At 35.4% G+C, this 14,133-nt stretch overlaps 1 protein-coding gene across 1 annotated transcript; it reads right to left on the bottom strand.

Annotated features, from left to right (window-relative positions):
* Positions 1 to 1,530: 1,530 nt before the first annotated feature.
* Positions 1,531 to 4,202, bottom strand: LOC136264763 (collagen alpha-1(III) chain-like). Its single transcript, XM_066059533.1, has 11 exons — positions 4,143 to 4,202; positions 4,000 to 4,077; positions 3,701 to 3,922; positions 3,616 to 3,669; positions 3,362 to 3,415; positions 3,262 to 3,312; positions 3,064 to 3,130; positions 2,916 to 3,001; positions 2,294 to 2,663; positions 1,946 to 2,035; positions 1,531 to 1,892 (listed from the first exon to the last, which is right to left on the bottom strand). Exons 1-11 carry the CDS (start codon positions 4,200 to 4,202, stop codon positions 1,531 to 1,533), a joined length of 1,494 nt encoding a protein of 497 aa, XP_065915605.1.
* Between the last annotated feature and the right edge of the window lie 9,931 nt (positions 4,203 to 14,133).

Here is a 14,133-nt window from a genome sequence, read left to right as displayed (position 1 = left end):
AAGATGTGCTGCACAGTGGGCTGGTGGTAGTTGCTAGGACCCATTCTTGGTCTATTTCCCATGACATGTATTATAAAAATTGTTGGTGCTCTTAAGGACCTTTGTCATATATACTGGTTCCATTTCTTTTGAAGAACTAAAATTAATGTTGAATGTTCATTAATTTTAATGTTGAATGATCAATGGTTCCACACCCTTGATCACAGTGGACATTTCAGATAGAACTAGGCCTGTGTCAAATATGCTAGCATGATAATAGGCTGGAGTGCTATACCAGCATTATACTAGCTAACATATTAAGTGAATATTTCAAACTTTTTGGAGCTTAATTCCATAAAAACCCATTGATGCACCCTAATAGAGCAGTCAGTGGAAACTGCAACTGATACTCTCTTATAGAACAGTCAAGTTGTAGCGAAATATTCTAATAGAGCATTCACTGATTACATTTAAATGTTCCATGATAATCATAAGAAATGTTGCTAACCTAATGGGAACACTGAAGAGCACCATCTGAAACTCTATAAACAGCAAAGTAGACTGTAACTGAGAGCCAACCTTTTCACCCAGAGGGTTATAAATCAATGGAACTGTTTACCAGCTGAAGTGGTTTCAGCACCCACCATATCAGTTTTCAAAAAGAAGTTAGACGACTTGTGGCTTGTCACTGGATATGGATACAGACAAAGGCCCTGTGCCTATCACTTATATTTTTCTATCACTTATTTTTCTATCCACCCTGAAAGCATTTTGGGCAACATTTTGAGCATGTTTAACTGAGGCCTAGATAGAACCAAACCAGGATGCATAATTATAATGACCAACAAAAGGATGAAAATTGAAAATGCACATTCTCTAAATTATGTCCTAGAACTAACATGATGATGCCAACCAGAACACTGACTCATGTTTCAAGCAATAGTAGAGTTGTATGACCACACTCTGAACATAAACAATACCCAAGTATCATCAGAATTTCCATTCAACATTAATTTTAGTTCTTCAAATTTATTTGATATTCACTGTGTTAGAGAGATTGTCTTTGTGTCGTTCATTGATTGTTCTATTAGGGAGGATCAAGGAATACAGCTTTGTAAATACTGTTGCCAGTATAATCGTCTGTTCTAATAAACTAACTGTGTCCATTAGCAGTTTGACTGCTCTATTAGAATTACTGACTGTTGTGACATATTTTCCCAAACTAAACATTTACAAGGCTCCCATCAACTTGCAAAAACCTATCATGTTGTATAGTTCTGACACTTCTGAGATTGCATCACTCATGACCACTTCACTAACTCAACAAAATTTACACAATCATGCTAAACAACTAGTAAGATAGATTAGTTGTTGGAGTATGAACATTTCAAATATGTTTATTGCTGCAGTTTTGTTTATTTACAGCTTATAGGGTACTTCATAATAGCTACCAATGCACTATTAAATACATTTGTGTTTAGTATATTGTTAATTTTTATTGTTATATACACAACTTTAAATGAGTAAAATATACAAGTCAGTGATAAAGTTCTAGTGGGTAGGATTGTAGCAGCAACTTCTTGTGGCTACAATATTTGCCAGTTGGTCTAGTCGTAACTTGTACTCATCCAACTGTTCTTGAGTGATGTCATCATCACCTGGTTCTCCTCTTTGTCCTTGTGGTCCATGTGCTCCTCTTATTCCCTTCTCTCCATTCACTCCAGGATAACCAGGTACACCTGGTACTCCATCAGGACCAACAGAAGGTGGACAAGCTTCTCCTTTAGCACCAGGATAACCAACATCACCACGAGGACCCTTGTCTCCCTTTTCACCAGGTACTCCCTTCTGTCCTTTAGGTCCTTGTGTAGGACATTTTTTATAGGTGTCAACTCCAGGTGGTCCTTCTGGTCCTGGTGGTCCCCTATTACCCTTTTGACCTTTTGACCTTTAGAACCAGGTTTACCATCTTGTCCATCGTGTCCATCTGGTCCAGGATAACCTTGGTTACCGGGGTCTCCTCTGGGTCCTGGTGGACCGGCATATCCCATTGGTCCTTTCTTGAATGGACAATATGTGAAGTAATGATTACAAGGACTACCACTTTCATAATCCACATAGTATTTGCATGTTGTGTTGTCATCATTGGTAGTTCCAACATCACGTCGTTCCCTCACTTCAAAGTTTATAGCATCAATTGCTCTTTTGAGATGTGAGTCATAGTCTTGCCCAAAACAACACTGGTAGAATGATGAGCGAAAGGTGGCAATGTATTCAAGTAGTTCTTCTACACGTTTGGCATTGTCAAGGTTACCCTGAACTCCTGGAAGACCAGGATATCCAACAGGACCAATATCTCCCTTTAATCCATCTTTTCCAGATGGACCACGTATTCCCTTAGTTCCTGGTCTCCCAACAAGGCATTGAGCGTCATCTCCAGGAGGTCCTTGAGGTCCCCTGTAACCTGGAGGTCCCTTGTCACCAGTTTCACCTTGGTCTCCTTTCTCTCCTTTAACTGCAGGAATTTCTGTACATTGTTGACATTGTTGGAGTTCTCCAGGATATCCCTTAGGTCCATAAGGTCCAGGTGGTCCCTGATCTCTAGGTTTACCAGCAGCTCCATGTTTTCCAGGTACTCCATTGTATCCTTTAGGTCCCTGACTACCATCATCACCCATCTCTCCCTATTGTAGTAATAGTATGATGGTATGATGTCTACGTACTATTGGTGTTAGTGGTGTGCCATGCTAATAAGAGGTTGCATATAGTCACTAGTTATTGTGTATTGATTGTATTATGTCTGATATACATGCTACTTGTTCACATACCTTTTGGTCCTTGTGGTCCTTCGGGCCCATGTTCTCCTTGTACAAACTAAAATGTTATGATGAAGATAATGAAAAATTGTGTGGTTGTTGTTGTAGTGAAGAACTCACCGTGCCTTGTTTAGGACAATTGTATTGTGATGATGTACCAGTGTCTACATCACGTGTTGCTCTCTTTGTTGTGACATGATGTCCAGCTATTATACAGGTAGAGGTAGTCAAAACTGATTCACTGTCAACCATTTTGCATCATCCATACCTGCCTTACAACATGACTGTAGCTGAAGTCCAAGATAGTTGACCATATTATCAAATTGTTTTCTGATCTGCATATGATCAATAAAGATATCACAACATACAAAGACTTCAAATTGACAGTTGCCATTGTAGCTATGCATTGCTTACAACTTCATGAATTAAGATGGGAACATTGTCAGTGATCATTACACTAGCATACCTTCCAAAGTCCCTTGGTACTTCCTTTCTGTCCTTTGGGACCACGTGGACCCTACATTATGACCACATATGGATATTTTTTTATATTTAGATTCACTCACTGGATCTCCTGTCATTCCAGGTTCACCACAAGGACCCTCATCACCAGGGATACCCTGTACAAAACAAATTAAATTGTATAAGCAAAAAGCTAGACAATAGCAGACCATGTAATATCAGTTGCAGCTATAGTTAATGATTGTTATGCAATTGTTATTACTTACAGGATATCCAGGTGGTGCATGCAGGCAAAATTTTCCCTACAAGAGATCACTAGTTCATTAAACCGATTTAACATTATTAGGGTGGTAGTTACCTTTTCTCCTTGGTATCCTTTAGGACCATGAACTCCCTTGTATCCAGTAACACCCTAAAATGACAATGATATGATGCTATTAAACTTTGCTAAAGCGATGTTTGCAGTACAACATCTTATGTCCTGGTTCTCCCATTTCCCCTTGAGGGCCAGGCTGCCCACCAGTGAGAAGACATTCTCCTTTAGGACCACGGGGTCCAGGATAACCTTGGTCACCATCATCTCCCTTTGGTCCATAAGCTCCATTAGTACCTGGTTGACCTGACCTACCACGAGGACCATCATCACCCGGATATCCTTTAGGACCCTACAGTGGTGGTGCATGGTGGTGACAGAGGAGACACATGACTACACATAACATTTAGTAGCTAGTGTAGTGTGTACCTGTGATCCTGGTAGTCCAGGGTTTCCTCTAAATGTACTGTATGTACAATTACCACATGATGGGTGAGTAGGAGTATCCTATAGAGAATAACATAACAATGTGATCAATATGGTGACTAGTGTGAGAACAATTATTGACTTACTATTGCTATAGCTAGCAGTAGAGCAGTAGCCAAACTTGTTAGTAGAAGAAGCAGTTTCATTGTTGAGTAGCTTATTCTCTGATTAATGATGAACTTTGTCCATAGCACTGCTCCTTATATACACATTTAGCATGTTCCATATAAGGTAACATCCCACACTATTCTAGTTTCACCAACACTGTTGACCAATGGAAACTCTACTAGTGTGTTACTATTTTCCTCTTATTGGCTGCCACTTTACTGTGAAACATTTTATATGTATGTCGTATGCCACTTTACTTTCAATTATTTTTATAAAGTTATACATTTGACTAAATGGACATATGTATTATTATAATAGTATTCCATACCTGAAGTGCATTGTATTTGTTGTGCTCTTTACACAATATATAAAATTGTGACATTAACTACATTATTACACATCTCATGTAGTATATTTCACAGTATTGAGCAGTCAGGTTTACTATACACTAACTACTATAGTAGCTAGCTATTCTGTTAATAGTTTTAAATTTTTTTTAGTATGTAGCTAATTACATGACATTGTAAAGGTTTTGTACATTGTTGATAAAAATAATATAACAGCAATAATTATTTTGATGGTTACTGAGCTATGTGTATGAGCCAGGTGAGATTTAAGGATTATTCTAATGTTGCGTGTGTTTATGTTGCTACCAGGGAAAACCATGATGTTTGGTAATATTATTAATATCATTAGTAAACTGTCTCCCACTTACTGTAATGCTGATGCTACAGCTGCATGCATACATATCTATTTTTTTATAAATCATTTTAATGCATGTATATTTTGTATTTTAAATTGTAAGTGGAAATAGAGAAGAAAACTCTTACAGCTGACATCATAACGATGTGTTCATATAACAAAAGCCACCAACTGGTGCGTGTTGTAGTTGTGTCCAATAAATGATAATTATTGATGTGTACAACAGTACTATTAGATACAGGAAACGTGGGAAGGTGCGGTGATCAGCTGCAGATCTTAGTGTTATATCATTAAGTAATTTTCTTTAACATAAATGACCTATGAATCTACTACAGCACCTACTTATTTACTTGACTGGAAGCAGAATAAAATTCTACCAATGCTAGGCTCAAGGTGAACTTTAGTGTTTGGCAACTAAAAAACTAAAATTGTCACAGTATACAAGCATTGTATATAGTGATAAAAATGTTATATGTTTTGATCATATAAGCATTTGGAAAGCTTTATTTCTTTCCTCAACCAGCTCGTACAATAACAAACATATGGCTTGAATTATCAACTGTATTTGTGTACTTTAACAGTGTAGGAAGAAGTAAAACATTTATCCTTAAACTTGCACCACCTGTATTTGCTACACTTGGACAATTTGCAGTCAATGAGTTGCTAATATTTATTACTGTACCTGCATAACTTCACACGCTCATATAATTTGCATTACTGTTAGTCAGGGACAATCTGCAGTATCATTAGTTCATAATATTCCAGACTGGGACTCACAGTATTTGTACAGTGGTGTTTATTGATGTGGACACTTAATATGCAGGACAGTATAGTGGACAAATTAGAACCACAAAGCAGCATCATTGGGACATATAACTGATTATGCAGTGGAAAATTAAAACACATTTAATTTGGATGATCCCATCCATGCACATGCACTGGTACCTGTAGTGGGTATTGCATAGCATTGTAAACATGTCCACAATAAACACAAAACACCCGTATGTATCTTTTATCACATGCATCATGATGATGAGGTTAATTAGTAGATGAGCTCATTATTCTTCTAAACAACTTCCTGGTTATCATTCTTGTCTACCATCACCACCACAACAGTGAATATGATCTTCTCCCAACATGAGAAAGTTGTCAAATTTGCTTGTGCACTTTAACAGAAAGGTGAGATACCTCCATTGATATGTAACTGTATGTTTATCCTGCACAATTATACACGGTGATTGGTTGGTCTGAGATTATAATCTTATGACTAATTAACATAAAAAGGCTTTGTACTAAAAGTGTTCTCATAGTTGCAGCATTGCTTGCACAATTGTTGCCACATTGTTATGGGAATTATCTGTACAACCTGTACAACCTGTACAACCTGTACAACCTGTACTACCCAAGGGTTTATCATAACTGAAGGGTTTACCTAGCCTGTTGCAATAAATCATTAATTACGGAAAAATATAGTGGTGGAAGGTAAGAATATCTATCAGACTATCACTACCCAACAATTGTATACTACCCTTAATGCAACAGTCTAAAATGTTTTTGGCATGCAGTAAAAAATAACTTTGCAAGTGCCAGCTGTAATATTGTCAGATACTGATGTAACTATACTGCATGTCCAAATTGTATGTCAGACAGACAATATGGCCATGAATTATTTAGATCAATAACAGGCAGATCCTCAGTATGTATTTAACTTTTAAACTGAGGTCTTGCAGTGCATGTGGGTACATGGTTCGCTGTTAGTAAACAGCAACACATCCAACCGTATAGTTCTTAGTAATGAGTGAATGTTTACTTTCCTGTAAACATATCCCATATTCAGAGTAGAGGTCTTAGTGAGTGACCATGCACTACACTGTTGTCACATATATACTTACATCATAAGGATGAGTTCTTATAACAAAAGCCACAAACTGGTATGTGCATGTTGTAGCTGTGTCCAATAAGTGATAATTATTAATGTGTACAACTGACAGTAAACAGGTAAACAGGTACAGATAAGATCAGGGGTACTGCCATAAAGCAATAATATTGTCCCTATTGACCTTTATATATATACACTTGACAGGAAGCACTGCAGGTTAACTATACATATAAACCGTCTTTTACTATCAAGAATAGAATTTTATACTTACATATGCTATAGGGTTGAGTTCATCATTGTAATGTTTGGCTATTTAATTGAGAAGTGTAATTATTGTGTTCATACATTCTATAGTGTGAAAGTTGTAATATAAAATGTAATGTTTTAATTACAGATTTCTTTTCCTTAATTTCAGCCAGACATATACATGGCTTGAATTTTCAACTGCAAAGGTAGCTAATATGTATTGTATTAACACATGAGAAGAAAATAATTTTAGTCCATTTATCCTCACAATTGTGCCATGACATGTAGCTACCTATATTTGTTGTACTTGATAACAAGTTATATGATTTTGATTTTATGTAACTAAGTGCATGCAATAATTTGCTAATTATATATGCAATCCTGTTAGTCAGGGACATCCTAGCACCACTTTGTAATATTCCAGAATAGGACTCATTGTATGCAGTAATACAGTGGAACATGTTAATGTGGGCACCTGATATCAGGACAATAGTGGACAAGGTCAGAAAATAGTATAATGGCACATATAAACTACCATGCAAATAGGGATGGTACCATGATGTTGCAGGTTCGCTGACTAGATCAAATTTATAGATGTACAATCGCTTATGCAATACTGTGTCTGTCTGTGTGTATCAACATTGCATATTAATTCATGCACAATACATGTATTATGAACAATAGTTCCATATTGTAGCTAATGTGTAATTGATTGAGTTAAACTGCAATTTAATTGCCATTTCACCAATATGTAACTAAATATTGATTGTAATTTTTGCTTTCAATTTATTTTAAGCTAGAAGATCAATTATTTAATTTCTATAACTATAAATATCTAATCATGTGCTTGGTTATCATGAGGTTAATTAACAAAATTGATGACTTCATATTCTTCGAAATTACTTCTGGTTGCCATCATAGTTATCTATGTTGCCATTTCATTGTGTAAACTAGTCTAGCTTCCCACAACACTGAACATATATGTCTTCTTCCACATAATAGTTCTTGAGAATGTTGTCAGCTCTGCTTGTGCTTCAGTTATGTGTTTTAATGGAAAATGAAATACCTTAATTATGTGTTACACCAAGTGTAATAAGGTAGAGCCGATATACTGCACTATTTTATTTTATTTATTAAGGCTTTACAGCACAAGTGCTGAAGATCTGTAGGACACCTGGTCCTTCAGCCTGCATAAAGTTGTACTATACGTATATAAATCTGTTTGGCATAGCTATACCATGTTATATGTACTCGATACATTTTAACAGTAGAATTAAGTGATTTACATTATAATATCCCCCACTAGTATAAAGGATCTTGCTAATACCTTCTTCATTGTGACTATACCAGCTAATGGGTATCACTTATATAAATGTAGCCATTAAAGTAACATAATTAACAATAGTCTCTTAAAATTGCTATATTAGCAAAAATAAAATCAAACTACTGTTTGATGTATTAAAATTGAATCCCACAATCACAGTTTGTTTGGCAAAATTCAATCCCACAATCACAGCTTACTTGGTTCCCTATATAAGAGAAGGGTATAGCAACTAAAGAATTTGCCAATTAGGTGGGTCTACGTACTAAAGTAGAACATATTAGTTATACTACGGGCACTCATGCTTTGCCTGTATATATGCACTCACCCTCGGGCTTGTGTGTATGTATCAGGCAAAGCACTCTTGCCCATGGTATAACTATTACATACATATATAGCCAAAATAAGGAGGTATTCTTATTAAAATTTTAGTGACCCAGCATATACATAGCTATACCGTAGTATGCTACTTTAAATGTTGATAAGTGACCCATAATGTTTGTTATCATTTCAGGCAGTGGTCGTCTACAACTACACATTTTGGTGAGACAACAGCTTTAATGAACAAGAAAATTTACTATTACATAATTGTACTAAATACTGATCATATCACCATTATGATCAGATTGAGAGGTCAACTAGCGGTGGTGGCAGTGCTGGAAACTATTTTATAAAAATTTTGTGAAAACGTATGCAAAATTAATTCAGAAATATGTCATCATATATACTAAAACTTACAGATTTTTACTTCCTACAAGAGGACCTTATATATACAGTACATTAATCACATGCTAATAGTGATTCCATTAATTTACCACTTTATACTAGGCAGTGTAACTATTATTAATGCATCACTTTTGAATTTGCAAAATATATATTATTTGTCTAACATTTGATGTAATGTGATGTTACAACTTCACCATTTCAATATGAACAACCGATTGTATAATTTCTATACACGGTGTAGCTAGTCTAAGAGTGGATGGAGGGACCAAAGTTGGTTGAGAACTTGCAATACAGATACTTCATCTGCCATTGTAATGTCTTTGAAATACGAGGTATGGATCAAGACATGCTGAAACAAGGCCATGGATCAAGGTCAAGACATACGTATCATGGTCAAGACATACGTATCATTATGAAATGATGATCAATAAATTTCCACATATGGATTAATTTATGAAAAATTATTACAGAACATGAAAGGGCTTCAGTTCATCACTTAGCAAAATATTAGTTCCAACCTTGGTCCCAACAGTTCTAACTGTATAGTATGTAAATAGTAAAATCAAAAATCTATGTAGCAAATGTGGGCCTAATAATCTGGTTCCAAGCACCTTTTATCAACATTTTTTTTTTCACTGTGTGTGAGAAAATGTATACATAGGTACTAAACCTTTTCATCTCTTGAAGTAGTTATATAAATACAAACTTTCCACTTTTTTCCATGTGACATTAACTGCTTTTCTTTGGCTCAAATCAATGGTGTAATGGCCCTTAGTACTCAGACATTAATTATTTACATAGCCACTTTATCCAGTCTCTTTGAAGGATTGCACGTCAGTTGTTGGCTGGAAACACATATAGAGCAATAATCATGATGGAATTGACATCACAACTACCAGTGTACCTTGTCCACCTATAAACAGACCAGTTGTAAGAGACTTCACTATTTACATAAATGATGTCATATCATAATACACAAGTGAGCGCTTAAAAAGCATAACTTCTAAATGAAATATTCATGATACGTAGATCACAGGTACTTGCCAATGGGTATGATGGAACTTAGTGTTCTTGTTGGAATTGTCATTCTAGCTACGTAGTTGTAGTGTGATGTGCGCTTAAAATCTTCTTACAAAGAGGCAATAAACTAAGAACTATTTAACATCATTAATTTTGTATTAATCAGTGCATTAAAACATCAGCAATGTGTTCATTAATTTCAGCAGAGTGCTTGTACATTTTAAGTATTCAGTAATGCATTATCTGTTCCTTTATCAACTTTAATTTGATTCTTAACTGTACTTGTAACCCTATAACTATAAGCAAAAAGTTAACATAAAAGTATTTGTCTGGATATTATGTACATGGCACACCCAGCACTGCATTAAACTATGGTGGTCTATAGCCTGCTATATGGAGAAACTTTCTATGAAATAAACTATAGATCATATTACAGGCGGGTTCAACTGAAAAACCTTCTTCTGCTTATATGTGGTTTAAGTCAGTCATTTCGGAATAAGGTAAATGGCAATGTGAGTATATAGGAGCGAGAAATAGTCAGGTGCATTGTTAAAATTCAAGTGCGACCAAAGCACCTTTAGGGGTGTCCAGTTGCATGTTTAAAAACAATTCTCTTCAGGTGTTAGAAAAGGTACTGTAGCGACACTTGGAGGGTGTGAAAGAAGAGTGCTATGGTACTACAAGAAATATAACACCAGAATATAAAGGTGCTACAAGAGGTGTAAATTCAGGGTGTGTGGTGGCCTTCATTTTAATTTCCGACACTTTCGTGGGGGTGGAGCTCCCCTTATCCCTACATTTTCATTAATGGTTTATTCAGGAAACACATACTATGACCTGTGAAATACAGTAATTCACCAGGATTACAAATACACTTACTTGCTGGTCTTTCTGCACTTTATATGTAAGTTGCAATTTGTACTTATAGCCATTAAGTATGTATATCCACAATTAATTTTAAAAATTTGCTGCATAAACCTTTAGTTAAAACATGAGCCTGAAAGCCTTTAGTGGTTAATGAAGCTATAATCTTAATATCTAATATTAGTATTATAAACAAGGATACATGTGTATGTTATTGTACCAATGTTGTTAATCAACATTTTTATATGTGAAAATACATACATAGTCATAAATAATATAGTTAGTCAAGTAATGATGTCCTAATGATTAGGGTTGTAACAGCAACTTCTTGTGGCTACAATATTTGCCAGTTGGTCTAGTTGTAACTTATACACAATCCAAATCCACTTAAATGGGATTTTTACTAACCCCTGTCTTAAAAATATCAAAAGTTTTTCTTCAAAATGTCCAGGGAATTGGCCAGATCAAAACACTCTAATAGAACAGTCACCTATTTTGCAATTAAAGCAGTCAGAAAATCTGAGGACCACGTCCAGGAATATTCACTTCAATAAGACTATTATATGTGAATTTCGTTGATTACAATGCTTAAAACCTGATTACATGTTGGCTGATCGTTATATTAGAGTAATTGACTGCTCTATTAGATTATTTCGATCTGGCTAATGTCCTGGACATTTTGAAGAGAAACTTTTGACATTTTTAAGATAGGAGATAGTCAAAACCCCATTTAAGTGGATTAAGATTGTGTATATGTGTGCTGGGTGCAGTAGCTAGGCTGCTACTGTCAGAGAAGCCTTAATGCAATGTAGCTATTCGGGCAAAAATCAAGGTACGGTCATGATGCATGTATCTATTTACAACTGAACGTTAGCTGATGCTCTCAATGTTCTTAAAAATGGTCGATATAGGTAACTATTTGATTTGCACGAGCTTCACGTGTGGCCGAATTTAAGATTGCACGACAGAGGTGACTTTGGAACTTTGTAATTCACAGCCAATAAGGACTAAGCCAAATATCTGCATATATTTTGAGAGTATAAGAGATGTTCTTTCATATCAAGCATAGAAAGACTTGATCAGCTTCAAGCATTACGAGCAGTGCCACTCAAATGATAATACATATTTTTGTCCGAGAATTGAGAACATTCGGACAAGTCACTTTTGCAGCTCCTGCAGCCAGACTAAGAACGCTGTAGGTCTGAAATTTTGCATGCAAGAGTTTATAGCCTAGACCTCTCCAAAAGCATAGCAAAGGCAGAAATTTTCTTGCGGGTTTAAAGAAAAATCGCGTCCAAACATTGGTGACTTACTCGATCCAAAAAAAAAAAAAAATTATCCAGACTATAGACCAAAGGCTTGTTCTAACTCTGGTAAAGGACTGCTCACATACCTTAATAGTGTAAGTTGCATTTTCTGCTAAAAAGTGATCATTCAGTGATTATAGGAAGTTTGTCCGTGACATATCGTATTGAATGATGATGATGATAAGATTGTAGAAGAACTACACAAGCATTTCAGTCTCAAGTATGAGTACATGTTACTTGAAAAACTTAATTTACTCCCATAATATTTCCAGATTTGGTGAAAGGACTTCATTGGATGGTAATCAAGAAAACGTGCAAGCAGTTATTGATAAAATGACAAATGAAGTAGTACTGAAGCTATCACTATTAAACGTATACTCCAAAAATGTGTGTTCTGTGTGTAGAGTTACCCATTTTCTGATAGGAGCAGTGACTTCAGAGAGGTCACCCAATGCTAGGAGAGAAACATGACAACAGTCAGCTTGTGCTGCCATTCTAGGAGAAAACAGAGAAGGCACATTGTAAGAATTACTGTGGCTTGTATTACAATATGTTACAGATATTCTTTTTGTAGAAAGAAAGTGCGTCAAGCACTACACTATTCTTCAACCATTGGCACAGAATCAAAATGAAAGTATGAAGGAGTACTAAGAGCAACCGATGAATTAATCGGGCAAGATTCTGGTGGCAGTTAGTGATGAGACATCTAATCGTTCACCAGAAAAAAGAAATTGATTAAATACACACCGCACTGTAGTGGCATTGTAGAAAATTACAGGATGTGGAAAGTCTCTTAACAACAAAATAGATGCCATAGCACAAGAAGTAGAGCTATGTTGGAGAATCAGAAGACCAAAGCCTTGTGAACTTTTCAGTATCAAACTCATTTGAACTAAAAGTAAATAAACTGTTAATGGAGTTGTATAATTATTTTCATGTTTTATTTTCAAATCAAATTAATTGTCAAATCAAACTACGTAGCTTATAAGTGAAATTAGTCATGTGTATGCTACATGTGTCTTATACATGCACTTCAGATTCATAGCATCTATCCTACATCTGTCCATGTGTGTGAAGTTGCACAAATACAGTCCACATGTGCTGCAAATTTTGTTTATCTTCTCCTACACTCAACAGCAAATGTGAAGCAAACAGCACATTTACTCTAGATCAAATATGATGAGCACATAAGTGAATGTGATATTTGCGTAATATGCACTGCAGACACAAATATGTTTTTTTTCCAGCGCCCATTACATGGTCAACTAATCTTTAAAATGGCAATTGTCCCCTTTTGTCGCTGGCCCCTCCAATTAATCTAAAAAACTTGCTTTATTATTAATTAAAATTTAATTAATAATTATCCCTTAAGGGCCTGAAAGCTTAATGGAGCTACAATTATGCCCAACAATAACATATGGTTAGATAAATGTTCATTGTTAAAAGAACACTCTGTATTTAAAAATACAACTGGTTGGTTTAGCTGGTTTTAGTGTGCACTTATATAATCTATAACATCATTTGCATTAACTAATCATTTTGAAATACATTAAAATATGAAATATCAAAAACATATTCATTACTTTATACAGGATGTTTGCATGTTTGAAATTTAATGCATTGGTGTAAAAAAAATAGAAGAACTTTCTTGAATGTGGCAGTCTCAGTTTGAAATATTCAGTAATGTAGTGTAGTTAGTCATCTATTCTGTATTGAACTTTCATTTGGTCATTTGGTTCAAGTAATTAAGTCATTTCAGAACAACTTTCTATTGTAAATTAGCTACAGTAATGTGGCTGTATTTAGCCACTGCTGGCACTAACATTATTGATTTGGTAAAGAAAATGACAATGTGAGTAGGAGTGAGAAGTAGTCAAGTGTGTATGTGATTGATTTAAAGCCAA

This window comes from Dysidea avara, chromosome 8 (genome assembly GCF_963678975.1).
Source record: "Dysidea avara chromosome 8, odDysAvar1.4, whole genome shotgun sequence".
NCBI lineage: Eukaryota > Metazoa > Porifera > Demospongiae > Dictyoceratida > Dysideidae > Dysidea > Dysidea avara.
This window is presented reverse-complemented; position numbering and strand designations above follow the sequence as displayed.